The sequence below is a fragment of the Haemaphysalis longicornis genome, unplaced genomic scaffold (genome assembly GCF_048455015.1).
Source record: "Haemaphysalis longicornis isolate Haplotype H1 unplaced genomic scaffold, Haemaphysalis longicornis Haplotype H1 scaffold_7, whole genome shotgun sequence".
NCBI lineage: Eukaryota > Metazoa > Arthropoda > Arachnida > Ixodida > Ixodidae > Haemaphysalis > Haemaphysalis longicornis.
In genome coordinates, this window is record NW_027526422.1 from 110,712,842 (window position 1) to 110,728,938 (window position 16,097).

The following is a 16,097-nucleotide window of genomic DNA, read 5'->3' on the forward strand; positions in this document are numbered from 1 at the left end:
ATCTTGGAGGCTACGAACCGTCCAACCGGCCTGCCCGGTGCAATTTTGCTGAAATACGAGATACCCTGTCCCCGACGACAATGTCTGAAAGCATCCGCCCACTCTCGAGAACGGCCATAGAAGGTTCCTCCAAGACCTCAGCAGCAGGCCCTGTTTTTGAAACTACCAAAAGCGGAGACCAAACGCCCGGAACGCCGACTATGTCCCGCAGGTCCTCGGACGCGAGTCCCCGGAAAAAGAGAAGGAAACAAGGAGATCGCAAGCGCCGAATATCGACTTCATTCTTCGGCGCACCGGCCATCCCCCGGTCGTTGGATCCTGGAAGACGTTCACCAGTGGATCCACCAGTTGTTTCCACCTCGCTTTTGAGAAAGAAGCCCAGTAAGGCCACAGCACCAGCTGACCGACCGGCGCAGCCTCAGACGCAGGTGAGGCCAATTTGGTATTTGTTATAGAAATAAAAAACTCATTAAACCTTTGTTCAAACTGTCAATAAATTCAGTAGTCATGTTCACAGCTTAAATTGGGATCATGTCTGCAATGCAGAAAAAAACATCAATCTACAAAAATGTAAGGGCGTTTTAAAAGAGGCGGTGAAATCCTCTTAGAACAAAATAGCTCGCAATGTAACCTTTTCTGCATCGGCAACAATGAATTGATGAAGCTACAGAACAATCTGACAGTTTCTGTTACAAGAGAAAGAAAACAAAGAAGTCTCAGTCGTTGCTAGACTTTTAGGTCTTATATAATTAGATAGCACAAGGGAGGGGGGGGGGCGAGGACGGGTATTAGCAGACTACCCCGAAGATATTGACAGAGGTCCAATAAACTGTATACTGAAAATTACCTTCCCTTTATCGTCCCTACAATTACGATGCCGTAGAGAAATCCGCCAACAAATGCTGCTACAGCTTCTACGTGCGCGTCATCATTGCAATCATAAATTATAACGAGTGTAAACAAATGTGGCGCGTCTTATATGAACACGGAGAGCCTGTATACAATCTTTTTACACCAACTCAATATGATCTGGGCTCTTGCAGTTTCTCTTGAAATTGGTGAAGCCCATTTTGTGAAGGCCTCTTGAAGAACGCTCTTTCCTGAGACATTGTATATGTTTCGATGAAGCACTTGATAGACAAAGGTTGCGTGGAAGAGTGAGCTGGCGACAGGGACATTTTACGTCCTTAGGTAAGGCCTAACATGCCGCTTGGAGCTTAGACGACGTCCAGCGGTGCGCGATGGTCGGAGTAGAGTGCATATGACGTTCCTACCTGCTAAAATTTTAACCAGACTCTCTCCCAACGCTATGACTAAAGGAAGAACTTAAGGCCGTACGCCCTAAGTCCTAACATGACGAAGACTGAAGATTAACATGACGACTGAAGTCCTAACATGACGAAGAAATGGTGAAGACTGAAAAAGTTCAAATCAAATCAATGTTTATTTGTTTCAACACGAGGTTGAGGTTACACCTGGCGAAACGCAGTTGCGTACAGCTTGATGGCATCTGGCGACCTTTCTGCACAGCAGCGGGTTCAAAATATAAAGTACTGTATAAAATTGCCTATTTACAACCTAAAGTACTTTCGACAAAAAAGTAGCATAAAATAGTACGCTCATATATAAAAAGAGACACGTAACCAGAAAAAAACATGTCTACATATATTTCTACAACGAGTTGTCTAAAAAGTATGCCAAAAGCTGTTTCCGGGTCAGTTCTTATCGTAGGTCAGGACGTGAATTCGGTTCGAGGTGTTAACTCCTAAAAGCAAAACCTAAGGCTTAAGCAGGCACGTACCTTGCAGCTACTTTTGTTACTCTAGCAAAATCATACACACCCACAGATAAGCAGTATTACCAGTAGTGTAATAAATCAAGCTGAATACGCTAGCAGGTGCCCCGGTACGCACAAACCAGTCAACGAACGAATAAATTAATCCCAGATTTTGAGCGTAAGCAGTACGACGGCTTACGACGAAAAATATGTACCTACCGTAAAGTTCCCAAAAGGACGCCGGTCCAAACCACAGAGATATCCGAGGAAAAAAAGTATGGGCGAACATTTGGGTCAGGTGCAAAAAAACTACAAAAAGTGGTCACAGCGCCAACGAAAACACAGGAGATATCAAGGGAAAATCTAGACGGGTGAATTTTCCGGTCAAGTGCGAAGGAAAAATAAGTGGCCGTATCGACACAGCAATCGATTATTCGAGTTTACTTTGTTAAACTCGAATCATTGCTAAAGGCGTCGAACATATGCTGCCGCGCTCCCTTCAAAATGCCCTATCGATCTTCGGCTCCCCTTTCGGTTCCGTGCTCGCATAGGCCAGGCGCTCGTCGATCTCGCCGTCTTGAGAACATTCAAGGCTTGTCGAGATGCTAAACGATGCCAAGACACTATCTCTCCGCTCTTCTATCCTCCCCATCTACTACCCCCTCTTTCCGCTCTTGCAAGTCATGCCAGTCAGGTTGTGTTTTTTTTTTGTTCAAAATCGAGACAACTGGCGGTGTGTACGGCCGTTGGAACATTTCGCGGAGGGGGTACCTGGCTTTCGAACGCCTAGAGGCTAACACAATTTGAGAGGGTGTGCGATGTTTCGGGCCTTTTAGTCAATTGAATATCAAACCCTTATAGGAGGGTGGGCAATTTTCGGGAGAGGGCGTTCTCCTGAAACTTTACGGTAACTGTCATTGTTGCTGTCCCACTCTGACCCTTATCAAAGCAGTACTTCATGGTGGAATTACCCATATCGCTGTGCGTTTGAGCATTTCTTGTTAAGAAAACGTTAGGGCATCTTTTTAAATATATTTCGTGGTTGTCGCTGCCAACTGTCCATTTTTTCCTATGTTTCCTGAATCTGTGGAAGCTTTTTTTTCACATTATAGACCCGTCTGCCCTTTCTGGTACATGTAGTTATTCTCTGTAGGTGCAACATCATTTGGACGTAGCTGTACCTTCCTGTGTAGAACTATTTCGGTGGTTGTTTTTCTTTCCAAGATATTGCTAACAAGAAAGATCGTAACAGGAAGCAATACGTTGATGTCTAAATATCAGGGAGTTGACATTCCACAATTGCAGAAATGTGTGCCACCGCACCAGTACGTAATACAAAGAAGGGAAAAAAACGGATGTTCACTGAATCCTTGTTTTGTATTGCTTGAAACGCGGTATAAATACCCCATTTGCTAACAGCAAATGGACAAGCATAAAACCTTTCTTAGGTACGGTTCGTGTATCTGTATGCTTGGCTGCAACAAAAAAGGTTTTAACACCACAGTATTATTATCTCACCCTACACAGATGACTACCCCTCTTACTCCTTCTCTTCCTCCACATCAATTCACGCTCCTCCGTTCTGCCTCCTCATATTACGTGAACGACACATGTGCTTATCTGCAATTATCAACTGCTGTAGCGTGTTGTGTTGGCTGCACATAAACTACGCAATTGTAGGAAAATTTTACATAGCGTTTCCGTTACACCAGTTGTGTTACTGTCGTTGGTGAGGGTTAGTGCGCGCTTTTGTACGGCTCATAAAAGCAACACTTCATTTTGGATTTTGGTGCAGTTAACTGCTGACAAGTTGCGCCTGGAGGAATAACATGCCTTCCAGTCGGTTGCAAGAATGAACAGAGGGGCATAAATCTTCAAAGATATTTTTACCGCACGGCTGCGCCGGGCAGTGTCGGCTGTGTCCCTAGTCAAGGGCATGTTTCATTCTTTCTTATGCCTCACGAATTCTCGTTTTATAGGGAGAATGTTTCGTCCTAACGCCACTAGACTATATTATTCTTCTTTTATTTCTTATGCTGCACGGATTACATCATTTGATGGGGATAATGTTTTGCCATAACGCAACTAGCCTAGAATAGCCTTTTTTATCTACAGTGTACTGGGTGTAATTAAACGGCTCCAGAATCACCCGCACCCAAAGATGAATGCCCGCGGAGCAAATGCCGCACATTCGATTACTCGCATTCGCCTGCGCGCGTCAATTTGTTTGACTGCTGCTTCGCCGCCTGTGTATTATTTGAGATGTTAGCGGTGAACAAGTTCGCTCTAATAAACTTGTTTTCCCTTTAAGCCAACTGCGTCGAGTTTGGCGACGTGACAATATGCCTAGCGCGATTGATCACTAGGGTATCATTGTGTTGAAAATTACGCTGCAGTTAATTTGCTGCTATGATGTTGAAATGGAAGCAGTGATTAAATGGCAGAGTAAATAAATATTGCTAAAACCTTGTTTTTATCATTTCTACGCTAACTCGGAAACTCACAGGCAGATTAAAATAAAAATACCATAAGTGTTTTTGCGTTGTCTGAAGAAAGAGATTCAGGATAGTCTTATATAAATATCACACAGTTTGGCGAGTTAACTGCGTTGGAAATAAAAAACAGAGGACTCAAACATGTTCCCATAGCTCACGCAGTGCTTCAACCTAGTGCGGTGTCTGGTCGGCGAGTTCTTGATTCGGTGGATCTCGATGCATGCATAAGTACACTAAGGCAGGCATACGTGATGCATAGGACATAAAGACAGGTATATATGTAAACGGGTGCGCATACATACATAGATACATACATACATACATACATACATACATACATACATACATACATGCATGCACGCATACATGCCTACATACATACATACGTACGTACGTACATACATACATACATACATACATACATACATACATACATACATACATACATACATACATACATACATACATACATACATACATACATACATACATACACAGAAAAGAACCAGCGCAAGCCAGACGAGGACGAGGATGGTGACAGACACAGCGCGTCACCTTCCTCGTCCTCGTCTGTCTTGCGCTGGTTATTTTCTATCACCATGAACCAATACGAACTTGCCCAGCTTGCCATCTTGGTGCAATGCACACATACATCAAGACTGACAAGCGGACGGACAGAACGGCTGAAACTGGCGGACGTTTAAAGTGTCTTTGAAGCACTCTGGACACTTTCGATATACGCTCATCCGAAAAAAGCTTGGACAGTCGTTTAGGCACTTTAAACTTTGTTCATTTTCGGTGACTCAATCTCTAGCCAGGAACAAGGGCCTCCTTCCCAATAAAGTACTTCATTCATTCACTCTTTCATTCGCGTCTGGAAGCACTGCGAAAGCTATAGTAATCGCCAGTACTGAGCTGCACTGCGTGGTTTGCTCGTCGAAGCAAACGCGTCTTTCGCATTGTATTTGCTTTTGTGGCTTTTTTCTCAAGTGGCTATCGAGTGTGTGCATTGCTGTAACCGAAAGAAAGCCGGCCAATCGCCTCTACACCAGTGTAACGACGCCATTCCAGCATTCTAAGAACGCCCAGACCAGGAAAGAGAAAAAATCTTTCGAGCAAATTTCTACTTTGTGTGATGGACCTAGAGCAGTGATTTTTGGCTGAAAAACTTTGCAAACCCTTAATCTATGTGCTGAATGCGTTGGTTGGCTATGTTTTGCAAGTACGTAAAATTTTGAAAAACGTTTCAAAAAGTGTTGGAGGGTCCCTTGAAGCGTAGTTCGCGATAGCGGTATCATATTTAGGAATGGGTGAAAATGACTGGTGTAACACTGATAGACTTGTATGTGATGGACAGTTGTGTACCCTGGCCGAATTGACATCTGGATATTCCGAGGACCTGGAACGTACGAAGAGAAAGAACGGAAAGAAGCAAGACGTAAACATGATTGTGCACTGAATTTGTTTGTGATAATTATTGCTACAGGATTTCCTAACGCTTTCACCTTCAGAGCGCGAGGGAATCCCTTGGTTCCTCGAGTAGATTTTCTTTGACTTTTTATGTAGCGCCAACACAGGGTATAAGACGTGCGGTGTCATCTGCTTAGGTACGGCGTATTACTCGAGTAGCGTAGTGAAATTTCCCGGCAGATGTGTAATTGGAAACCATTTTCTTGTTTGAAATAGACATTTGTCAAGAACATATTTTTACTGTGAAGTGAACACTATTTAACACGCAACACTGCCTTCTTGCTGCCGTTTATATTGACTGTCGAATCCCTATCACACAAGGCTTGCTTATTTTTGCAGGAGCCTCTTGCAGCCGAGGTAGCAGCTAACCACAGCGCCTTTTCTCGAGCTCCGGTGACCCATAGGACTCTGGCGCTTGAATCGCCTCTCCGCATGAAGAGCAAGAAGAAGGCCAACCCTATATCGCGTTACCGTGGAGAGCATAGTAGCATGGCCACCCTCCGAAGTCTGGACGCCAGCCTGGTAATCACAACAACGGAAACCACGCTGCTGCGGCATTTTAAAATTCGTGCTCATTGGACTTAGTAGGCACGTGCGTTTTCAGACACGCAAATTTAAGTGGCATGGTGCAATTGCAGCTTAACTACACATAATGTTTAGTTAAGTACGAGTGTGAAGGTCTTTATTAAGAAGAACACCAGAAAAGAGGACTTCATCTCACAGCGATTCATTGAACAGGTTGATGGGATATTTATGACAACAATAAAAACTGGCACCGACAAAGAATGTTTGAAATGCAAAAAAAGGACGTTTCGGCTGTGATCCGGTTATGTTTGCTTCAAGTTCTGACGTAGGCAACGTGCGTGCACGTGTGGGAAGTTGCCGTTAATGCGATTAAGTGTGTGCTCCGTGGCCCAGATTGTCAGGGATTCAAGATAAAACAATGAGGTGCAATTCTTCACGGTTACGAATATTTTCGCATTGGCCCAATATATTTCATGGTGAGTTCCATCGGCGTGTTTGGCGATAGCGTTAGAATAGACGATCTTCATTCTTACGTCGTGCATGCGCTGCTTGAGCCTGTGCCGAAAATTTCCTGTCTCGCCGACATAGCTTCGGTCGCAGTCTGCGCAAGGGATGCTGTACATAGCGCCTGGGAACTTTTCCTATATGAGCTTGTCCTTCACGTCCACCAGGAATTGCCCTAACCTTTGTGTAGGCACGCGCCCCACCTGTACACTGTAGGGGCGGTGAACACGCGCCAAGTGCTCGATAATTCCAGGTACTTACGGTATCGAAGCACGACGGTAAGGACGCCTGTTTCCGGACAGCGCAGGACGTCCTAGCTGATGTTACAAGGAGCGCACAAATGAGTCAGGGTAGCCACTTGCAGAGAGATCCCCATGCACAAGCTGTATGTCGGCGGCGAGATCTTCCGGTCGCTTGCAAACTCTCTTCGCACGGCTTACAAGCAAGGTGATTACTGACTGTTGGTTGGAGGCAGGGTGCACAGACTTAAAATGCAGGTAGCACCCATACGGGTCGAAAGAGCACCCATGCGGATCGCTACCTGCATTTTAAGTCTGTGAACCCTGCCACCTACAAATGGTCTTCAATCGCCTCGTTTGTGAACCGTGCGAAGATGGTTTGCAAGAAATCAGATGTCCCCGCCGACACACAGCACGTGCATGGGGATCTCTCTGCAAGTGGCTACCCTGACTCATTTTTGCGCTCCGTGGAACATCAGCTAGGACGTCCCTTGATGTCCGGCAACACGCATCGCAATCGTCGTGCTCCGATACCGTATGTACCTGGAATTACCGAGCACTTGGCGCGTGTTCACCGCCCCTACAGTGTCCAGGTAGCGCGCGTGCCAACACAAAAGTTACGGCACTCCCTTGTGGACGTGACGGAGAAGCTCATATAGGAAACGTTCCCAGGCGTTATGTACAGCATTCTTTGCGCAGACTGCGACCGAAATTATGTCGGCGAGACAGGAAATTTTCAGCACAGGCTCAAGCAGCACATGCACGACGTAAGAAGGAAGATTGGCTATTCAAACGCTCTCGCTAAACACGCAGACGCAACTCACCATAAAATAGATTGGGCCAATGCGAAAATATTCGCAACCGTGAAGAATTGGACCTCATTGCTTTATCTTGAATCCCTGACAATCCGGGCCACGGAGCACACACTTAATCGCATTGACGGCAACGTCACACACTTGCACGCACGTTGCCTACGTCACAACTTGACGCAAACATAACCGGATCACTTTCGCCCCCGCTTTTCATTGTAACAAGCCGCCCGTACGGAAGCCGAAACGACTTTTTTCGATTTTTTAAGCATTATTTGTCAGTGCCATTTTTTATTGTTGTCATGTGTTTTCCTTACGAGACGGGCTTCTGTCCAGCACTCAATTTCATGGAATATTTATTAATTTTGTTGGGAATAACTCAGGGATATGAGGAAATGGAGTATATGTGAGCAACACTACAATTGTGCATTACATCGTTTTTTTCGAAAACGGGGATGTGGCCTACAAAGCATTCCTCAGCAACTGTTCTCCATAAGCTTAGTCGTAGTTTTAAAAATAATTGTGATACAAATGAGGCGATAACATGAAGTCCCACTATTCACAAAATTATAGTAAAAGTAGAAGAACATTCACTACAGAAGACATCGACTAAGGATATTCTCAATTTCATCTTCGCTAGAGAGTGCCAAAGTATCAGAATTTTGCTGTAACTGGAAAAAAGCCGTGTTCTTGACATTGTTTGTAGTTGACGTGTGGAAACATCGAAATGAATTCAAATATATGTCAGAGAATCTAGTTAAGACTGCAGAGAAGTAGTAGTTAGGTGGAATAATATATCTATGTTGGGTGGGCAGTCAGAGCATATCCCGTGCACGAGTAGAAAGTAAGATGTAGAAGAAAAGTAAGTAATTAGAAGTAAGTAGAAAAGTAAGTAATTACCCTAGGCTGTCGAACATTCGACAAATCGCTCGAGTATTAAAAATTAGTGAATATTTCGCCACGGCTTCCCTTGCCGTCAGCATTCTTTTGGAATTCCGGGTTATCGAGCCCCTCTGCCTTTACAAAGTGAATTGTCGCTATCTGATTTCACTTACACGCATTTGGTTCCACACCAACAACACATCCAATGATGATAAAGAAATACCCCATTGTCAAGTAGCCACGGACGACCCCGGTTTCGTCAAACATATGTTTATTGGCGCGAACGTGTGCTCCACTAAGAACACAAGGAATACAAAAACGGCAACGGAGCAGTCAACAGCGTGACGTGCACAAACGAGTTTAGGCGAATCGAGTTTCGCGGCGTGTCCCCTGCGAGCATTTATGTTTTCGCGAACTGCTTTCCGGAATCTCTGAATTACATCGAGAACGAAGAAAAGCATTCCCAACAAGTGAAGAGAGGGTGAAAAAATCTGCCCATCAAAATAAGGTAGCTTGTACGGCACACTGAAAAATAGAGGGAAACGAGCGATTTGCTTCCAACGTAGACAACACAGTAAGGCGCGGGCGTAATCTGGCAACAAAACACGCATGCAAACAAAACACAAGGCATTGCTACCGGCAATGTAACCAATACCAACGCGCCCCACGCTCAATTTAACTGTCGTGTAGTCAATCGCAATCAGTGAAACTTCATTGAGTGAGTGCTCGTGGGGGCAGCGGATTGCACTTACGCATTACTTTTAAATGTAGAACTGCGCGTGTTTTGAGAGAGACCACGGACTTTCCTCAAAACGTAAAGAAATCATTGAACAAACCAATCAAGCGCTACGCGTAGCAGAGCGTGGCCTTCTTTGGTGTTGGCATGTTCTCCTCGAGTACATCCCTGTTTTGTCCAATGTTCGCGTGATCCCAGTCGTTTTGAACCTATCTAGATTGCCCGTCTTCTACACTCTCGTATTTACCTGCCGGGGGTTTGACTGATTGACCGTTCTGCGCTTAAGCAATTTCTCCAAAACGTTCAGTCGGCGCGTTGAAACGGTACTTTGGGTTACCCAGGTACGCTGTGCTGGATTTATTGCATTCTTTACTGTATCTTGTCTCCTCCCAGTCTACACAAAAGCAATCTATTACGAAAGGGCCCTGGCAGCCACCAACTCTTCGTGGGCTCGTCAGCTGCGCCATGGTTCAGAATGCGCCACCGTTCATGTTTATGACAGAGGTACTTCATTATTTTGTTTCGCTGAACAAATTATTGTCAGGTTGCGGTAGCCGAGACCCTAGTGCGCGCCCGTGAGACCTACCTGATATGAATGCTTTGTAGCTGCCGGGTCACCCCGTTCTTCCCTGTTAACTGAGGTATTATGCCACCCTGATGCTACGTATGATTATTGGCGCAACGCTCACAAGGCTCGCTCTATGTGACCGACTTGTTGTGAGTCTTCTTGGAATGATTGCATTGAATTCCCATTATAACGGCCTTGGAGAAGCGCATCAGCCCTTTTTACGTTTGTTTATTTTCAGGTCCTATGAATTGCACCGCATTGGCTCCCGGTATGTTAGCTATCTTAGCGTTGGAAAATAATACACATGACCAGTAATCATTAACTCTGAAGGCAAGCAAAATTTCGCAAAAAAAGCATGGCACAAACCTCAGCGGGAACCTTCTTGCTACAATGAGAGACATTTCCTAGAAGGCTTCATTAAAAATATTTTTGATGGTTAAGCGTTTTTTTTTTTTGCGACGGAAGGCGCCACTATCGATACTCGGCGGGGATGGCAATGCAGAAGAAGAGGGAAAGGGAACAACGGCGGTATAAAATAGCCCAGAAAACTCTATTGAGAAAGTTAGCATTCGAGCTTTAGACCGTTTTGGCCAGGATAGTCAGTTTTGCACATGAATTTGACGGAGGCCCGCTGATCGGTTTGAATACCTACAGCCCAGACTGTCGCCGAACGTGTGGCAGGAAAATATACCAAATTCTAGCACAATGTTTGCACTGCTATACATGTGATTGGTTAGTTTCGACACTTGGGATAAACCAATTTGGGGGTGAAATACTATCCTTCTGTTTGAAGTTTGTCCCATCTCACACACGCAGCTGTCGTACACAAAAAGGAAGCACGCTGCCAGGGCATATTTCACGGCTCGTGAGCCAACAGGTGTATTTGAGGCCAAAAGTGTCGTCGGCCCTTCTCACGAACGAATTCGGCACAGAGTTGTCCACCGATTCGCAGGTCTGTGAGGCAACGCTTACGGAAGCTTGAAGCATAGTACTCCGCGAAATATTGTGGCGCGAGCCCGTCCGCACACATCTCCGGGAAAGAGACCCAACATGAACCTCTTTTTTGCCGTCCCAATAATTCACATTCGCTAGACGCCTGTGAGACGAACCGTCTTCCTTGTTGTACAACGTTCCCCGAAAACCCGCCTATTTCATTCCGTCTACGAGAGACCAGATGCACGGCAACGGTTCTGAGTAATTATGAAATATTTCTTTCAGCTAGCATAATACATTTTCCTATAAGAAGCCGCGAGAAATTTGTTACAGCTGTGCTGCAACTACTATACGATGTTGAGTACATCCACAAGATGCAACGCCGATGGTTCACTAAGACCTTCGCTCTCAATTTCCTCCAGGTCATGCTATGTGCATCAGGCCGGTAGAATTTGTTAAACGGTTATACAAATCGTCGGTTGAGGCAATGGAAGTAGCTGCGCTCTAAAAACATAAAAAAATTGTTTGTTTTGTAGGAGCTAAAGTTTTCTTGACTTAAAGCCGGCTTATTTCGAAATATAAGTTAGCACTCTTTGTAACTTAAGAATTCGTCCTATCAGTTAGATCTCTGGCAGTAAATGTTCGCGGCTTTCAGTTTCAGGGTCGAACGCAGCAGTTTGAGTACAGTGGAGGAAGAATCAAGCTGTCGGGGGCCACTGTGACCGCCGCTGCCTGCTGTCTCCTCCTGTTTGCTGCGTTTCTATTCATCATCCTGGTTGTGCGCATCAAAAGCGGAAGGGACGCCGAAGACGATTCCGGTTGTTCATCGGGAGGCTGCGGGGAATTCAAACACGTACTCGACGCCATTCTCAATCACAGCGCTGATCCGTGCAACAACTTTGACGCATTTGTCTGCTCCAAGTGGCAGGCGGACAACCAGGATTCTCTGAATGGTCTTCGTACCACGTCCACGCAGTCTGACGTGGTGCGGCGCTGGCTCGATGACTTCCAGTGGTTGCTTATCAAGGGAGCGAAACACCTGACCGTCGGTAAGAAAGCCAAGGCAATGTACGACAGCTGCACCGCCAGCGCACCCCAGCCGACCAAAGGAGCCCTCACGGCCTTCATGAATGCGACCAATTTAAGCTGGCCAGAGGAGCCTACGAATGACGTGAACGCCTTCGGAGTGCTTCTCGACCTTGCCTACAACTGGAACGTGCCACTGTGGTTCCGAGTGGTCGTTCTGCCTGAGGACGCGTACCACGAACGCCGCCGGATCCTCATCAGCCTTAACCCCCAGGTGGCTCAGTGGCAGGCCATACTTGAACAGCTGGGAAGCGTTAAGACCTATATGGTGTACTGGACCAGTTTCTACAACCAGCTCGTGTCCGATGCAGACAACAAGATTCCCAGTGATAGCGCCATTGTTAACAGTTATAGGATTCTCAAGACCGTCTTAGGGACTTTTCTGAAGAAAGACACATACGCTGACGAGGCTCCTGTCCAGCTTTCTCTCGATGACGCCCCAAAGCACGTAACTTTTGCCAACAACATGACAGAATTAGTCAATGAACATGTGGACTACGGGTGCAGTTTTTCACCCCATGACCTTCTCGTATTTAGTGAAGCACGACTACTGCAGGCTCTGAATAACACTTTTGCGAGGTACTCAAACGCAGAACTTCTGCACCACATATCGTGGTTGTTCGTGCAGGCGCACGGACCGGTTGTGGACCCCTTCAACTTGCTCCTTAGTCGGCATGGAAGTAAAAGTGGAGCGCAGGAAGAGCTGCCCCGCTACTGTGCCTCGCAAGTGGAAGCCAGCTACCCAATGATGACCAACGCGCTGTGCTCTGTGTCGCAGTTCAGCCCTCGGCTGCGGCGATTTATATCAGACCAGCTACATAACGTTGCCGAATCGGTGCGTGTGGGCATCATGCGGGCACCATGGCTCGACCCAAAAAGCAGGACGGCGGCCGAGACCAAGATTAACTGGCTAAGAACCGTCCTGTGGCCTCCCGACACTTTCCTTGAGGAAAAGAGTCTGGCCGCCCTGTACCGGCTTTTCCCTCCTAATGAGACCTCCTTCAGCGGCTTCTGGTTAGAAACGCGTCGAGCCCTAAAACGTCGACGACTGCAAGAACCTCAATACAACTCCGAGCCCTTCGACGCACCCGGAAGCTACGCGCTTCCTTTGGTGACGTACGAGCATGCCTTAAACACAGTGTTCGTGGCTATGGCAGCGCTGACAAGGCCCCTTTTCTATAGCCCTGAAGCCGGGGCGATGACATATGGTGGACTCGGTTACCAGTACGCCCGACAAGTTCTGCGAGCCATCGACAGCAACGGCGCCAGCCTGGACAGGTTTGGACGCCCAGTGGAAACGTGGCTTTCTCCAGAGTCAGCTGGTGGGCTTCAAGAGCGAGCGGAGTGTTACGGTGTGACGGACTACAACACGCTCCTTGACATCGCTGCCTTGGAAGTGGCCTACAATGCCTTCCGCGCAGCCCCTCTAAAGAGCCAAGTCAACGTGTTTGGGGACATTACACCGGCGAAAGTATTCTTTATATCCGTGTGCTACGCCTCGTGCAGCCAAAAAAGACTTTACTCGGTGGAACAATGCCAAAAACTTGTCAGTGGATTTCGGCCCTTTGCGGAGGCATTCAACTGCGAAAAACTGTTGGCGCCCGTCAGGGTGAACAATTGCTCAGTTTTTTATTAGCTTTTTGTCATCTGCAAACGAATGATTTTGACGAACACAAGTACTTTTCCGTCAGCTTATTTGGAGCCTGTGAAAGAAGTCAGTGCGGTAGGCTAAACAGCTTATACCAAACGCGCAAGGCAAATAACGCACGCATTTTGCTTGTACTCTGCTCCGTCGCACGAATAGGGTCTTATATATACCATATTTTCCCGCAACTTTAGTATTGTTAGAGAATCTTTTTATTTTGAATAAATAGTTGTCGCTTAACACGCGCACAGCTAAACATCTTTATTTCTTCGTAGTATTTTTGGTTGGCTATTTTTATTCCTCCTAATGAATGGTGATATTTTTGCGGAAAAACTGCTTTAATGAGCATGAACTGATTGCTCTACTTACACGTCCGCCTTCCTTAAAATAGGATTTGTTCTTTCGGCAAGTAAAGAGTTCAGATATCTTATTTGAATCCCGCCGATTGTGACTTTAGATAACAGCTATCTTTGATAAGAACTGGTGAATTCCTCCACATGTCAGTGGTTAAGACCTCTTGCAGTACATGCGTGCTTGTGTTTATTCCAGGACATATATAATGAAATCACCTAAAAGAAGTTCGGAGTTGGCACTGATTGGGGGTCTGTGCAGTAAGTGTCAGATTTTTCTTCTTTCAGAACACGCGACCACCACATGAGGTCAACGCTGTCTGACAGAATTTTAAAATACCAATGAATTCCAACTACTTCTTCACGAATGAGCTCTGCACTGTAGTTTACAAAATTATTCCACGGCCCCTCGCGTATTTCTTCCACGTTGCAATGTGAATCCACGACTTTTTTATACTGTCGTTACATGGAATTTGTATCAATACTCTTGCTACTGGGGATAGTGTAGTACTTGATGTGGTTTGTTAAGCATCGATGCCAGGTTTAATGTTAAGACAGCCGTTCACCAACCTGATTCCTGTCCTAACCTTGAATAAACTGACTGCGCTCATGAAAACCCGCACCCACACTAGCATATGCGCATATACGACAACACACGCACCGCCATGAGCAATATAAAGATATGAGGGGCAAGGATAGCACCCAAAATATATGTTCCTCATCGGCCTCGATGCCGAACATATACGAAACAAAAGTTCTTTTGAACTAGAAGAGCATACTCCTCAAAACAAAATCACCACAAACAATGTTACCTTGGATGCGCCAGCCTCCAACCAGAACCTTGACGTAATAAAGAAGCATATTTTATCAATATTCAAATAACCTCCGCCTAAGGATGACAATGGTTGGAACACGCGGCTGTCTTTCAATTCAATTCAATTCAATTTTTATTCAGGGATGTATACATATTTACATATGGGTTGTAATACAGACGGAGGTCCCAAGACCGAAGCCGTACGCGGGACCTCCGATGACGATACACAAAATATTACGAGCGACGTTAAAAAAAAATAAAAAGGTATACAGAACAATTGGACCATAAAGAACGACATATACAAAGCCAAACTATAAAGCTATACAGAACTATTGAACAATACATAACTATGTTTTCAGAGACAAAATATAAAACTAAATAGAACTTTAGATACAGTTATAACAAGTAGTAGATTTCAAGCAAAATATAAACAACGAGATACAATAAAACATGGAACATTAATATACCACAAGAAATTTAAATGTCAAGCAGGTAGTTCCTAAGTACAGTTTTGAACTTATAGAAAGAATTTGTTTTAATATAGCTGGGTAAAGAATTCCAAAAAGATATAGCTGAAAACAGTATTGTATGCTTACCATAATTAGTTCGAATCTTAGGAAGCAAGAAATTGTTTTGACTCGAAAAACGCGTGTTATTCGTATTAGTAATCATGCGAACTGGGAAAACCTCTAATACGAGTTTGCGATTAAGAATTTTGAAAAATAAGATACCGAGGCTGTACCGATAAATTTGAGCTAGAGGCAAAACCCGAAGTTGTTGAAATAGTGGAAAGGAAGAAGATCGACGGGGTGCAGAGTTGATGACGCGAATAGCTTGTTTCTGTAATGTAACGAGGGGAGACAAATGGGTGGCGTAAGAGCTACCCCAGGATGTTATACAGTAGGTTAAATGACAGTGAACGAAAGCAAAGTATAAGCCCAGAAGGATTTGAGTGTTAAAATATGGACGCGCCCGAATCAATGCCCTTATACCGAAAGACGCCTTTTTAACAATTGAAATTACATGCTCATCAAATTTAAAGTTCGAATCAATGACAACGCCTAGAAAGTTAGTACGGCTGCAAAAGGCAATTTTTTTAGAATTTAGATAGAGACTTGAAAAAGTAGGAAGTGTCTTGTTAGGGGAGCAATAAAGCATAAAGCAGGTTTTACTAACGTTAATGGATAGTTTATTTGATAAACACCAGCGCTGTAGTGAAAACAAGTCAGCTTGCAATTTAGACACTAAATTATTAACATTGTTA

The 16,097-nt window shown here is 45.1% G+C and overlaps 1 protein-coding gene across 1 annotated transcript; it reads left to right on the forward strand.

Annotated features, from left to right (window-relative positions):
• Positions 1-200: 200 nt before the first annotated feature.
• LOC144146478 (neprilysin-2-like) lies at positions 201-14,343 on the forward strand. The gene is made up of 4 exons (XM_077678426.1): positions 201-428; positions 6,082-6,264; positions 11,594-13,633; positions 14,308-14,343. The coding sequence occupies exons 1-4, from the start codon at positions 201-203 to the stop codon at positions 14,341-14,343; spliced, it is 2,487 nt and encodes an 828-aa protein (XP_077534552.1).
• Positions 14,344-16,097: the final 1,754 nt, after the last annotated feature.